The sequence below is a fragment of the Anabrus simplex genome, chromosome 1 (genome assembly GCF_040414725.1).
Source record: "Anabrus simplex isolate iqAnaSimp1 chromosome 1, ASM4041472v1, whole genome shotgun sequence".
Classification (NCBI taxonomy): Eukaryota; Metazoa; Arthropoda; class Insecta; order Orthoptera; family Tettigoniidae; genus Anabrus; species Anabrus simplex.
Genome location: NC_090265.1, coordinates 1,687,348,508 through 1,687,364,079, shown reverse-complemented (window position 1 = coordinate 1,687,364,079; position 15,572 = coordinate 1,687,348,508). Strand labels below are relative to the sequence as shown.

At 42.4% G+C, this 15,572-nt stretch overlaps 1 protein-coding gene across 2 annotated transcripts in view; it reads right to left on the bottom strand.

Annotated features, from left to right (window-relative positions):
• LOC137502418 (gastrula zinc finger protein XlCGF57.1-like) overlaps positions 1-15,572 on the bottom strand; it is a 61,590-nt gene that overhangs the window by 5,740 nt on the left and 40,278 nt on the right. The window contains exon 4 of one of the 2 annotated variants that reach the window (XM_068229510.1): positions 6,876-6,998. In XM_068229510.1, the coding sequence (XP_068085611.1) occupies positions 6,876-6,998 (123 nt within the window). The remainder of the gene's footprint in view (positions 1-6,875; positions 6,999-15,572) is intronic. The other variant, XM_068229504.1, reaches the window with a different exon arrangement.

Sequence of the window (15,572 nt, the reverse complement as noted above, 5' to 3'; positions counted from 1 at the left end):
TACACGGGAAGGCCGGCTCCACCCCACAGGCCAGCTGGGAGATTCCAGGTCATCTGAGTCACCAGTCCCTTCCTGGAAATACCTAAAGGAGCTACCACGGGGCTGACACGTAACAATATGTAAAGGCGCACGCAATTCGCATTTGAATAGAACGTAACTGGTACAACTGCTGGTGCTTTCATTTTTGCTAGATGTCATATACGTTTCATGTTTTAGTAAAATATGTTGTTGTTGTTTGAGTCATCAGTCCATAGACTGGTTTGATGCAGCTCTCCATGCCACCCTATCATGTGCTAACCTTTTCATTTCTACGTAACTATTGCATCCTACATCTGCTCTAATCTGCTTGTCATATTCATACCTTGGTCTACCCCTACCGTTCTTACCACCTACACTTCCCTCAAAAACTAACTGAACAAGTCCTGGGTGTCTTAAGATGTGTCCTATCATTCTATCTCTTCTTCTCGTCAAATTTATCCAAATCGATCTCCTCTCACCAATTCGATTCAGTATCTCTTCATTCGTGATTCGATCTATCCATCTCACCTTCAGCATTCTTCTGTAACACCACATTTCAAAAGCTTCTATCCTCTTTCTTTCTGAGCTAGTTATCGTCCATGTTTCACTTCCATACAATGCCACGCTCCACACGAAAGTCTTCAAAAACATCTTTCTAATTCCGATATCAATGTTTGAAGTGAGCAAATTTCTTTTCTTAAGAAAGCTCTTCCTTGCTTGTGCTAGTCTGCATTTTATGTCCTCCTTACTTCTGCCATCGTTAGTTATTTTACTACCCAAGTAACAATATTCATCTACTTCCTTTAAGACTTCGTTTCCTAATCTAATATTTCCTACATCCCCTGCCTTCGTTCGACTGCACTCCATTACTTTTGTTTTGGACTTATTTATTTTCATCTTGTACTCCTTACCCTAGACTTCAACCATACCATTCAGCAACTTCTCGAGATCTTCTGCAGTCTCAGATAAAATAACAATATCATCAGCAAATCTCAAGGTTTTGATTTCCTCTCCTTGGACTGTGATTCCCTTTCCAAATTTCTCTTTGATATCCCTTACCGCCTGTTCTATGTAAACATTGAAAAGGAGAGGGGACAAACTGCAGCCTTGCCTCACTCCTTTCTGGATTGCTGCTTCTTTTTCAAAGCCCTCGGTTCTTATCACTGCTGACTGATTTTTATACAGATTGTAGATAATTCTTCGTTCTCGGTATCTGATCCATATCATCTTCAGAATCATAAAAAGCTTGGTCCAATCAACATTATCGAATGCCTTTTCTAGATCTACGAATGCCATGTACGTGTGCTTGTCCTTCTTGATTCGATCCTCTAAGATCAGACGTAAAGTCAGGATCGCTTCACGTGTTCCTACATTTCTTCTGAAGCCAAATTGATCTTCTCCCAACTCAGCTTCAACTTGTTTTCCCATTCTTCTGTAAATAATACGTGTTAAAATTTTGCAGGCATGAGATATTAAACTAATGGTGCGGTAGGTTTCACACCTGTCAGCACCGGCTTTCTTGGGAATAGGTATAACAACATTCTGCCGAAAATCGGATGGGACTTCTCCTGTCTCATACATCTTGCACACTAAATGAAATAACCTTGCCATGCTGGTTTCTCCTAAGGCAGTCAGTAATTCAGAGGGAACATCATCAATTCCAGGTGCCTTATTCCTATTTAGGTCACTCACAGCTCTGTCAAACTCTGACCTCAAAATTGGGTCTCCCATTTCATCAGCATCAACAGCCTCTTCATGTTCCAGAACCAAATTATCTACATCTTTACCTTGATACAACTGTTGGATATGCTCCTGCCATCTTTCTGCTTTGTCTTCTTTCCCTGGAAGTGGCTTTCCATCTGAGCTCTTAATATTCATGCACCTAGATTTCCTTTCTCCAAGGGTTTCCTTGATTTTCCTGTATGCAGCATCTACCTTTCCCAGGACCATACAGCCTTCGACATCCTTGCACTTCTCCTTCAGCCATTCTTCCTTAGCTGCCTTGCACTTTCTATCCACTTGATTCTTTAGTCGCCTGTATTCTTTTCTGTCCTCTTCATTTCTAGCATTCTTGTATTTTCGTCGTTCATCAATCAGGTCTAGTATCTCCTGAGTTATCCACTGATTCTTAGTTGATCTTTTCTTCCTTCCTAACATTTCTTCAGCAGCCCTACTGACTTCAATATTCATGACTCTCCACTCTTCCTCTATAGTGTTTCCTTCAGCCTTTTCACTTAGTCCTTGTGCAACATGTTCCTTGAAACAATCCCTCACACTCTTTTCTTTTAGCTTGCCTAGATCCCATCTTTTTGCATTCTTTCCTTTCTTCAATTTCTTCAACTTCAGATGGCATTTCATGACCAACAAGTTGTGGTCAGAGTCCACGTCTGCTCCTGGGAAAGTTTTGCAATCCAACATCTGGTTTCTGAATCTCTGCCTAATCATAATGAAGTCTATTTGATACCTTCCAGTGTCTCCAGGTCTCGTCCACGTATACAACCGTCGTTTGTGGTGTTTGAACCAAGTATTGGCAAGGACTAAATTATGATCAGTGCAGAATTCAACCAGCCGACTTCCTCTTTCGTTCCTTTGTCCCAATCCAAATTCTCCTACTGTACTACCTTCTCTTCCTTGGCCTACCACTGCATTCCAGTCTCCCATCACAATTAGATTCTCATCACCTTTTACATATTGTATTAAATCTTGTATCTCCTCATATATTCTTTCAATTTCTTCATCATCCGCTGAACTAGTAGGCATATAGACCTGCACTATTGTGGTGGGCGTTGGTTTGGTGTCTATCTTGACGACAATAATTCTTTCACTATGCTGGTCGTAGTAGGTTACCCCCTGCCCTATTTTCTTATTCATTATTAAACAAACTCCTGCATTTCCCCTGTTTGATTTCGTGTTGATAATTCGATAGTCGCCTGACCAAAAATCCTGATCTTCCTGCCAACGTACTTCACTTATACCAACTACATCTAACTTTAGCCTATCCATCTACCTTTTCAGATTCTCTAACCTACCACAACGATTCAAACTTCTAACATTCCACGCTCCGACTCGCAGAATGTCAGTATCCATCTTCCTGATGATCGCCCCCTCTCGTGTAGTCCCCACCCGGAGATCCGAATGGGGGACTAGTTTACCTCCGGAATATTTTACCCGGGAGGAAGCCATCATCAGTACATCATTCATACAGAGAGAGCTGCATGTCCTCGGGAGGTAGTTACGGCTGTATTTTCCCGTTGCTTTCAGCCGTGTAGTAGTATCAACACAGCTAAGCCATGTTGAGTATTATTACAAGGCCGTATCAGTCAATCATCTAGACTGCCACCCTTGCAACTACCGAAAGGCTGCTACCCCCTTTCGATGAACCATTTGTTAGTCTGGTCTCTCAACAGATACCCATCCGATATGGTTGCACCTGCGGCTCGGCTATCTGCATCATTGGGACACGCAAGCCTCCCCACCGCGACAAGGTCACATGGTTCGCAGAGGAGGAGTAAAATATGAAAAAAAAAAGTCTACAAACAAAAGAAATAATTTAACAGAAACACGACTTTTTAAATACATAAAACGTATACGTCTTTTTACTTCAGTTGTTTTTTTAGATACAATTAGGCCACTAGTATAATTACTAACAATATTAGGATCTCCTTCCGTCAATCATCTTCATCCAAGCGCGGTGACGGGGTCCTCTGAAAGGATCAAGAAACGTCATTTCCTAGATCAAAAACATCATTGCGTTGTAAGTAGGAAGCTCTTCTATTGGAGCTGATGGCGTCCTGCCCTTGTTGTTTTGGTCTTCCAATGGGTCAATTTCCGCTGATTTTAAGGTGGTAGGCAATATCTGTGATGGTGTTAGGAGCTGCGCGCATGATGTGGCCATCATATTGGAGACGTCTAATCAGGTATTTTATCATTTATTGGGCCGATGCCAATCTTCCGCCAAATAGCGTCGTTTGTAATGTGGTCAAGGCGAGAGATTCCCATCGATCAAGTCAACATACTCATCTCTATAACGTGAAGTTGGTGCTCTACTCGTCTCGAATCTGACCTGTAAACTGTACGATATATTTTTGACTGGTCCGCCTGTGTGGTGTAGTGGTTAGTGTGATTAGCTGCCACCCCCGGAGGCTCGGGTTCGATTCCCAGCTCTGCTACGAAATTTGAAAAGTAGTACGAGGGCTGGAACGGGGTCCACTCAGCCTCGGGAGGTCAACTGAGTGGGTTCGATTCCCACCTCAGCCAACCTGAAAGTGGTTTTCCGTGGTTTCCCACTTCTCCTCCAGGCAACTGCCGGGATGGTACCTAACTCAAGGCCACGGCCGCTTCCTTCCCTCTTCCTTGTCTATCCCTTTCAATCTTCCTATTCCCCCGCACGGCCCCTGTTCTGCATAGCAGGTGAGGCAGTCTGGGCTAGGTACTGGTCATCCTTCCCAGTTGTATCCCCCGACCCAGAGTCTGAAGCTCTAGGACACTGCCCTTGAGGCGGTAGAGATGGTATCCCCCGCTGAGTCCGAGGGAAAAACCGACCCTGGAGGGTAAACAGATGAAGAAGAAGAACATTTTGGACTTCAAGTGTATTGGCATTCTCTTGTGCAAAGGCACTGTTTTATTTATGATCGCAATCTAACACTATTCGACTTACACAAATTATAACGGTAGAGAACTGTGTGAATTAAGTGCTAAAAACATTTGTTCTGCACTGGGTACTAATGAGTTAAGCTAGGAATTTTAGGTGCTTCACCCTAAAAAATGTTTACTGTTAAAATATAAAAATTAATTTGTCTTACAAGGAAAATATGAAATAAAGAATATTAACTGTGCTTTTGGTTGCAATCTTTTTTTCACCTTTTCTCAATGCCAGCACCTTAACATAATATCAACACCTTTTAGCACTCTACCTCACCTCATATTTATTTGTTCCCATAAAATTCCAACAAAGGAAACAGAACATCTGTGGCTTAATGTAATTTCCTCCCGCTGACAATTTTTAATAAATAGACATATCCCCTACTTTCTGTTTGTTTATATTAGAATTTCCGGTTTTCAGGGCGATATGACATTACTTTTGCTTACCGAGTGAGTTGTCCGTGCGGTTAGGGTCACACAATTGTGAGCTTGTATTCGGTAGATAGTAGATTTGAGCCCCACTCTCGGCAGCCCTGAAGATGGTTTTCCGTGGTTTCCTATTTTCACAACAGGCAAATGGTAAGGATGTACCTTAATTAAGGCCAATGACGCTTCCTTCCCACTCCTAACCCTTTTCCATCCCATCGTCGCCATAAGACCAAGCCGTGTCGGTGCAACGTAAAGCAAATTGGAGAAGAATAAATAAAAAATCTGCTTTTGGGCTGTTTTATCAGCCTTTTTAATACATGTGTGAACTTGTGTCCTAATATGTAATGTTAGTGGTTTTGGTACAGTTTGTAATTAATATGTAAATTTTAAATTTGTACATTATTTTTCATCTTTTGAAACTACATTACTGCACCTTTTTGATCCAAATTTTTCAGCTAAAATTCCTAGCTCTACTAATGAGTTCGTAACGTAGTAGGAAGAAAGGAACTTTTCTTTATAGCACAACTTGTTCACTAAAGGAAGAGCCAAGTTGAAAATTATGTGACATATACCCCCCTATGAGGGTGGGTGATAGGTTAGTATTCACGGCATTTCCTGCTCATCGTAAGGAGCGACTAAAAGGAGTCCCAGGGATTCCTAAGTTTTGATTGTGAGTTGGGAACCACGGAGCCCTTAGCTAAGTCATGGCATTGTTTCCACCTACGTGTGCCAGGCTCCTCACTTCTATCCTATCCGACCTCCCTTGGTCAACACTTGTTCTTTCTGACCCCGACGGTATCTCTGTGTACCCCCACCGACTGGTAAAATGTGCCTGCGGCTCTCGTTGTCGCTATAAACTGAAGGTAATGGATCAATGTGACTTAAGCATACGTGCAGGTTGCCTTGCAGACATATGCGAGAACCGTACCGTCAAATTAGTGAGTTTCAAAGAGGGCGCATTATTGGCATGAGAGAACGTGAGGCATCCATCCGGGAATTTGCTGCTCGTGTCGGACGAAGTGTGTCGGCAGTGCAACGGGTATGTACAGAATGGTTCACAGAAGGACCAGTTTGACTTACGTGAACGACATCCTGCTACCCGTAGCCATACCGTACCCTTACTTCACGACACCCCAGACGCCATATTTCAGCAGACATTGCGCAACCACATGTTACTGCACGAAAACGTGCCTTGTTGTTGTCACAGGATATCAGACTGTTGCCCTGGCCCACCCGTTCACCGGACTTGTCGCAATCGAAAATGTGTGGGATATGTTGAAACGACGGGTGCGGGCGCTGTGACCCAATGCCAACCATCAAAGATGAACTGTGGAACCAGGTTAATGAGGTATGGATGGCTATACCCACGACGCCATTCGCACCTTATACGCGTCGATGCCATCACGCCTAGAATAAGATATCAGTGCCCATGGAGGACCCAGTGCCTACTAGGTAACAGGACACATGCTGAACCCCGATGACTGAAATCCTAATCGTTTTTGCAAAACAGTAATGAACATGTCCTGTCAATATGAACTTCCTATCTCTAGTCTTCCAAGGTGTACTGTTTTTATGAACATGACTGCATTTATGTCAACGTTTATACACGGTCGCAACAAAGAAGGTCAGTTGCTTTCACGTCGTATGAGCTGAAATTGAAGACAGTCCCTCAAACAGTTGCAGATACTTTATATTAATATTTTATTAAATGTACGTTCGCTAGTGTGCGAGACCACTTACTGTATGGCAGACTTTTAATCAATGAATATTTAACTCAAAATTTGAACTCACGTGAATTCTGCCTCGTTCTTCACAATAATCTCTGAATACGTATCAATCCCATGAGATTTATCTTCAATCTTTGTGCCCTTTTCTTCTTCTTTGAAGGGTTCCACTTCAGCTTTGATATTCTACAAACATAAAAAGTATTATATTTCCTACTGGGAAAAACAAATGATAATAAATACGTCTTTCAAATAATGTATGACGCGATGTTACCTAGAAATCGTGCAGGCTGTGATGTGAAGTATTGATAGATGGCCAGGACATGCATATCCACGGCCTATGTAGCTCTCAAGACTTGGTAAAATCGCGTCACACATTTTGTTACACGACACTCAATTTTTCGAATGACGCACAGCTCTAAGGCATATTTATGTGAAAAAGCAATTACCAAGCACAATGCGCATTCAAGAAATGAGGAATGAGGATAAAAATTACAACGGGCTTAAACTGCAGACAATGATTTATCGATTGATTGTAAATATTTGTATTCATGCTGGATGAAATGGTAGTTTAGGGGAAGCTGCCTAAAATTTAATTTTTTAAATACCTATGTTATTGGTCCTATCAAAACGTATTACATACCGTAACAAAAGTTACACAGAATACAAGTTCCAATAATTTATGTCTTATACACTTTTACTGTATCGACTATGATAATTGTATAATGAATTTAGATTTTTGTTACTGAGTCCATTTCAACGCTAAGCATTGTTAACATGGAAATTTAGTTTAATCGTGTTAACTGGCGATGGATTTTGTCATGATTGTCTTAAGGTGTGAAACTGCGTGGTCACTGATCCGTATCGACAAGGAAAAATGTGAAGATGATTATAAAAAATGAGAAAAAACGGCAAAGGAACGATCGCTTGAAGAATAAGACAAGAGGGAGTCGTGAAAGAAGGAAGGATTGCCTTCACATTAGATGCTCTAATGTCCCAGAGTCGGAAGAAAACTAAATATGAAGGTCTACAATATCGAAAGCTCATAAAACTGATCAATAATAGTATTACATTGACCACTGTTGCGATGTGATGTATCTCTTCTGCTGCCACTCATCTCCGATAGATAGAATCACTGCTGTGTCCCGAGTGAAACGGCATGCCTGAATATTGGCGGAAAGTAGCTGGGGAGTTAGATAACTTTGCATATTTTATACCACTGTCCCATTCGCGACGGGTACTAAAGCTAGTAGATAAATAAGGACAATGGCATGCCTTCTTAACCCACTGAGACCTATAGTTCAGAAGGTATAACTCTGAGTGTTTCCCACCGCTAGACCACCAATCACAGCTGCGGTTCCTGCGCGCTGTCGACACGTGCCTTGCGTTCTTACCACTGTAGCGGCAGGAAGCGCTCAAAGTTAGTGTCTGTTACGGCGGCTTTATACTGAGACAACCCCAAGCAATCAAGCCGGATACTGCAGGTTGCTCGCTTTCTGTTGGATGGCAACGTAAACGCATGCCGCTTGCGGCGCCAGATTGACAGTTAGACTAGTCGGCCGCTGGAATAATATTCGTCCATGTAAGGCCGCTTGCAAACACGTCGGTTTTGGACGGCCGGTAGAAAGTCGGCCGTCCATTCCTTTACTGGCGTGAAGAAGCTGGCTGGCAATGGCACAGGGCATACTCGGCGCCAGTTTGCTGCCGACCATGACCGGTGAAGATGCTCCGGTGCCGGGCCGTTCCAAGGAGATAGTAGCGCACGTGGCCTTATGTACGCTTACATACAGACCGATTTTTGTCGACCGTCCATTACCCCGGCGCACTCGCTCCAGTTAAGTTGAATAAGTTGTTTATTCGTGTTCGTGCGTTGTTTTTTGTATACTTTTGTTGTAAATTGGTAGAAGAGCTTGACAACGACGTTTTGATCTCCTTAGTGATGGCCGGACCTGTATTATGGGATAAAACTCTTGATAATTATATTCAAAGAGAGAGTAGCAACTAGAAATGCCTGATAGAAAATGGTCCCTTTCATTAGCATAGACTCCCCAAGATTCAGACAATTCTCCAGCAAGTGATAGTTACTCCATCTCCATGTATTTAGAATCTCCACAATCATCCAGTTATGACGACATGGACTTTTGCTAATTTTACATTCGTGAGATATGGGAAAATGCTTTTCCGTGGTTTCCCATTTTCACACCAAGCAAATGCCGGGGCTGTACTTTAATTCAGGCCTTTCCTATCTCACCGCCGCCATAAGACTCATCTGCGTCGGAGCGACGTAAAGCAACTTGTAAAAAAAAAAAAATCATCCGGGTGAAATTAAAGAACTTTTCTTCATCTCTCGTTGCTTGTTCCAACAAAGTTGACCTTTTGTTACTCGATCATTCACAATAGGATGTACCCACATGCATCGATTATTTCTTTTATTATTTATTCTCCTCCAAGATAAATAAATCGGAGACAAAATAATTATAAAGTCTTCCTTCAATAAATGATTTCTGTCAGGGTCCATATTCCGCCGCGTCAGCAATCACACTGCAGCTCGTTCACAGCCACGAATATTTTGGAAGGTGTTGCCGTCGAATCTGCTGCCGACTCGGCGAAAACCGCTGCGTGCGGCATCGCTCATACTCAGACGAATACGGTGTAAGGTATGCACACACCAACGCGGGACGTGGGAATGAGAGCGGGAGCGATCCCGTCACGAACTATTGTGAGTACAGCAGGATATGAATCCGCTCACTCCGAAGCGTCACTCTCCCCGCCTACATGGCGGAATTGCAGCGAACCATTTTCAGTTCGCTGCATGCAGCGTTTTCCCGTATCCCGCGTTGATTGCAAACAATCACAATGACGACTGAACTGTTCATAGACTGCATTAAGAAACATCCAATGCTTTATGACATCAGTAATGAAGATCATAAGAATGTAAAGAAGAAAGATATGTTGTGCGATGAAATAGGACAAGAACTGCATATACCTACCTGGTAAGTACCCGTTCTTTATTTATCACTGTCCGTGTCTTTTTTGCACACATTTCTCCGTACGTAAACATCCAGATACATGTAAGATGTATGCTAAAGCTATTTATACACTGTTGTTATGCATGCCAAAGAACCAAACCAAACCAAACCCCATGGCACTACAGCCCTTTAAGGGCCTTGGCCTACCAAGTGACCGCTGCTCAGCCCGAAGGCCTGCAGATTACGAGGTGTCGTGTGGTCAGCACGAATCCTCTCGGCTGTTATTCTTGGCTTTCTAGACCGGGGTCGTTATCTCGCCGTCAGATAGCTCCTCAATTCTAATCATGTAGGCTGAGTGAACCTCGAACCAGCCCTCAGGTCCAGGTAACATCCCTAACCTGGCCGGGAATCCAACCCAGGGCCTCCGAGTATGAGGCAGGCACGCTACCCCTACACCACGAGACCGGCTGCATGCCAAAGAAGTCCACAAATTTCTCACGATCAGCGAAAGTTACACCGGGTGCACGTCGTGCATATTGTCAACATTTTTTAAGGCTTCGAGTTCTGATTCCGGTGGATCTAAATCTTCGTAATATGATGAATTTTCTGTCAGGCAGTTGTGCAGAATAAACGTTGTTCTATCAATAACGTTAGTTGTGTCCACATTAATATAATGGGTCTGTAATAAATTCTTCATTTCTGTGCTAGTTTGTCGAGGCATTTTCTACGACCCTTCTTGCTCTACAGCTACACAGTCGATAGTTGTAATTTTCTTTGCGCTTGTCTTCAGTATGGAAACGGTCTCATTAAGCTCCCTTTCAGGGGAAACGCTTCGTCGCCGATTACGAAATAAAGCGCAGGCACATTCTGTCCACGAAGATTTTTGTCTTTCGGAACACCAAGAGCACCCGCTTCTAACCGTTGTCCCATTACAGAGTTCTGGAAAATACCACCACCGCTGGGTTTTTTTTGTACCCTCTGATATCCACACATAGGAACGTGTAATCTGGACGAAGAACTGATAAAAGCACAATAGAGAATTTCTTCAGGTAACAAAAATAATTTGATCCACTCTTCCTCGGACATTTTATAGTATCGATAAAACCAATACAGATTGGGAATTGTCACATTCTGTAATATCCTTGAGCTGTTTCTATCCATGTTAAAGTTAATGGTTCTGGCATGTATATTCCTTGCATTCTGTCACAAATACCTTGGCAATCATCTCGCACAATAGCACCAACTGTTGTCAATACACCCGGAAACCGTGACCAATTAGAATAGGAATCTCCAGTAGCCATAAATCAGAAGGAAAAATACGTGCAATAGAGTCTTAGAAATCCGAGGCTCCGTTAAATCCGAGGCTTATTTGAATTTTTCTTTTCCAAATTTAAACTGATTTTTCTACAGTACTTCATTCCCTACTTATTCCCGACATGTCATCGTACTATGGCTCCCTTCTACTGAGATCACGCGCATTTGTTTTCGTGCCTGAAACTAAAACGTTTTTGAGAAGAGTCTGTCTATTAAAGCAGTTTGATTGCTGGACAACCTAGGGTCACAGAAATAACACCAGAAATAACTGCGATAAACTAAGTAGTAGTAATTAACAATAATAATTAATCACCCTCAGCAACTGCTAGAAGCAGAAGCACTTCCTCATCAGACACTACTGTTTCCCGCTCCGGTGTGAAGACAAAGACGAACTCCGCAGCGACCGCGGGATTGCAGGTTTCGCTCCCGCTCCCGCTTCCCGCGTCCCACGTTGGTGTGTTCAGAAACAGGAAGAAGGTGAAGTTGTGGGAAGAAATACATTTGAAGTGTGGTTGCTCGGTTAAGGAACAGAAAAATGTCAAGTAAAACTTGGAAACAATCTTCCAATGATACACGAAAACCGGCCTGCAGATATCATTTGAAAAGACACATTTCATGACCAACATTAAAGAAGCCCCAAGATACATAGTAACAACAAACAATGATAAGATAGATAAAGTTGTTAAATTCAAATACCTTGGTGAGATTATACAACCTAATGGGCTTGATAAAGAAGCAAACCGCGAGAGAGCCAGAAAAATGGAGCTTGCATTCCACCTTACAAAAAACACATACAACAAGAAAGCGATCTCTATTGTGACAAAACTACGCCACTATCAGGCAGTAATTCAACCAGAGTGCTTGTATGCTTCAGAATGCCTGGGATTAACAACCAGGAAAGACAGGAAGAAATTGAGAAGAAGGAAAGAAAGACTCTAAGGAAAATCCTCGGTCCAAAGAAATGTACTGACACATATCGATTAGGCAGTAACAAAGAAATGTATAAAAGATGCAGTAGAATTTCAGATGCTATTCGGAAGCGAAGAGTTAAATATTCTGGAATTTCAAGAATGCCTGATGACAGACTTGCTAAGAAAATCTTTAACCACTTCAGTAAGCCGAATAGGAAAGGCAGCACTTATGAAAAATGGTTTGTTAACACGAAGAAGGATTTGCAATAAATGAACATCACACATCAAGACATCCACAACAGACCCACCTTCAGAAAAAAGTTACACACATTTAAGGGTTTCCTAGAGCCAGAAAAAGCGACCAAGAAGAAACAACAATGGACGGCTGAAAGGAAAGAAGCAGCAAGCAGGAGGATGAAGGAGTACTGACGCCAAAGAAAATTTAAATCATGAGGAGTTATTTACGTGGTCCACAGCTGGCCAAAATCGATAAAAGTAGAAGATACACGAAGAAGGAGAAGAAGAAGAAGAAGAGCGTTACCAGATTTTGAAATAAATCGAGCTACTTTGTTCATAAGGTCAATCGAAATCCTCTTTACTCATACGAATAAAGTTTATGAACACGCACTTGTCATCGGAAACAAGTTTATTAAAAATTCACTGCGAGATTCATCGCTGTTTAAAAACATCTGTCGTCACCACACTTTTCTCCGAACGCGTTTCCTCTGCCATTTGAACAGGATGTAAGCCGCAGCAGCTACTGTCCGCACCGACATCTCTGCACAAACTGACACAGCAATTGGAGCAACCAGTCATTCTATACTGCCGTCATCGAGAAAACCAGTCCCGTTGTAAGCATGAGTACGTGCTCATGTTAGCGTATATTGGTTGATGCTACCGTAGAACACCTGTGCGGAGACATCGACGTGGTACTTTAGCCAGGTCATGGCATAATGCGATCCTACATGCAAAATGACCAAAATATAATTTCGCAAATCATTTAAGTGAGAAAAAATTGTAAGAACACATTTTTATTCATTGTCATTAATATAAGCAAGCAATTCAAACTGAAAAGTGCTGGAGACGCATGCTTTCATGGTAGACCAGACATTTTGCATCTCTAACCTCTATGAGATCGTTCGTTGGGGAAGGCTCAACGGAAGTTTTACCCCACTGAGTTGGTGTGTACAGTAGTATGGTAAAAAGATATGTGGTGCATAATAATACAACCTTTAAAATTCGTAGTAATCAGGACATCAGTGAGGCTCTGGTGATTGTAACAGCTGAAATGTGACGTGCCTTTATTCATCACTTGTGGTGGAAGAGGTGAGAATCTGGGAGTCGGAAGTTCCCCGCGATATGACAGTCGACAGTCTTGTCATTAATTTGAATGATACGAGCAGCAGTGAGAAACAGAAAAGAGAGGAACCCGACTTGGAAGGAGTTCGTCCTTTATTGGATTCTAATTAAATAAAGTACTTTAATATTTTTCTTAAATATTGTCTTTTAAAAACTATATTCCCCTTTTATAATTTAGTTTTATTGAAATATTAGAAGTGTCACTCATAGGGGCATAACGTTGGAAGCTGAAGTCGGAACAAGATGGCGACTACACGTTGTACTTATAGGACTAGGGAGATGGCGTAAGGTTTAATACATACAGTAGAGTCTCGCTCATCCGACCTTCGCTTATCCGACATTCCGTGTTATCCGACACTGGTAGACTTAATTCAGACACATGCGGTGTGGAGAGTGCGACCATAGGACAAACACTGGTCTGACCGCTGGTGGTAGGACCGCTTTTTTTTTCTCAAGGACAGGTGCAGTGAGTCTTCAGTCATTGTTCATTGTAGTATTGGTTGGGTGCGGATGTTATAGTTTTCATATCCTCTGTGAGTATAGCGAGTAAATGGAAGAAAGTGATTGTTTTTATGGAAGACAAGTTGAGTGCATTAAAGATACTGGACAAAGGGGAAATTCTTCATGATGTGGCTTCAGATTATGGTGTTGGATGTGTTGCAGTGGGAGACTGGAAAAAACAGAGGGAAGAAGTTGAAAAGTGGTGCTCTACCAGAGCAGAGAAAAACAATGAAAAAATGTGAGTACGGAAAAGTAAGTGAAGCACTATTTCTTTGGTTATCTCAACACCGGGAAAAGGGCCTGCCAATATCTGGCCCCATTCTGCAGGAAAAAGCTGAGTATTTCCAGAAGGAGTTTAATGAAAGGGACCCTAATTTTCCTGCCAGTGATGGGTGGCTTGATCGGTGGAAAAGAACGCCACGGCATTAGGCAGCTTAATATCTGTGGAGAAAAGTTTCTGACATCTGGAATTTTTTCGTTCAATACTGCATGTACTGTAGAATTGAATTTATAATTCAATAAATAGAGTACCGTAAAACATGTCGTTTTAGTACTAGCGTATAGCCTTCCTGTTTCAGTTCATTTTCAAAGTTATTCTGTATTATCCGACATTTTCGGTGATCCGACGTAGTCCAGGTCCCGTTTAGGTCGGATAATCGAGACTCTACTGTATGCCGTAACGTTGGAAGCTAAACTCGGAGTAAGATGGTGGCTATACATGGGACAAGGAAGGAGGTGTAAGACTCAATACTTTAAAGAACTCAGTGTGCGGTCTTACCTGGCATTCCTCAGTCTTCACAAATACCCCTAAAGGCAAAGGTGGACATTTTAGAAAGGGTGTTTACCCTAAAATGGCCGTGGGCAGGCCATGTTGCTCGGAGAACTGATGGTAGGTGGACAAAGCTTGTGCTTGAGTGGAGTCCGAAAGATCATCCGAGACCTAGGGGAAGACCACCGGACCGATGGGATAAAGACATCCGGAAGATTACTGGGATCAATTGGCAGAACATCGCTCAAGACCGTCCCAGATGGAGAGACCTCATGAAAACCTACCTTACTTCGGACATAAAGAGGCCACATCGTAAAAACGATTGAATATGGCTGATAGTGATAGTGCTAGTGATTAGAAGTGTGATTTTTTTCTTATATGTGCTGTTGTGAATAATGTATTACATATTTGCGTTTTGGGCATAATTTCAAATCCTTCAACCTTCCGTAATTCTTTCCATTTCTGAGATGTTAACATCCAGATGTGATTTGTCATTCGCATGTTGATTATTCCTAGCGGACAGTGAATATAATTTGCCTAGTAACCCATATCGCCATGGCATTTCATCTACATGCTGTCCGCCTGCGTAGAGTAACGGTTAGTCTTATTAGCTGCCGTCCTCAGGGGCCAGGAGTCGATTCGCGGTACTGACAGAAATTTAGGAATGCCAGAAGGACTGTTATGTGGTTGAAATGGTACATGCTGCTTATCTCCGTTGGGAGTGTGCCTGAAAAGAGCTGCTCCACCTCGGGACGAGGACACGAATTCAGTTACATTACTATTTACATGTTGTCATCAGTGGCATCCGGTAGCAGTCTGATGTAATCGCATCAATTAGACGAGGTCATGATAGTTCATAGACAACACCACGTGGCTCTTGCCATGTGTTCGGAAGTAGCTCGGCGATTCTCAATCAACGTGGAGATCGGGGATAATA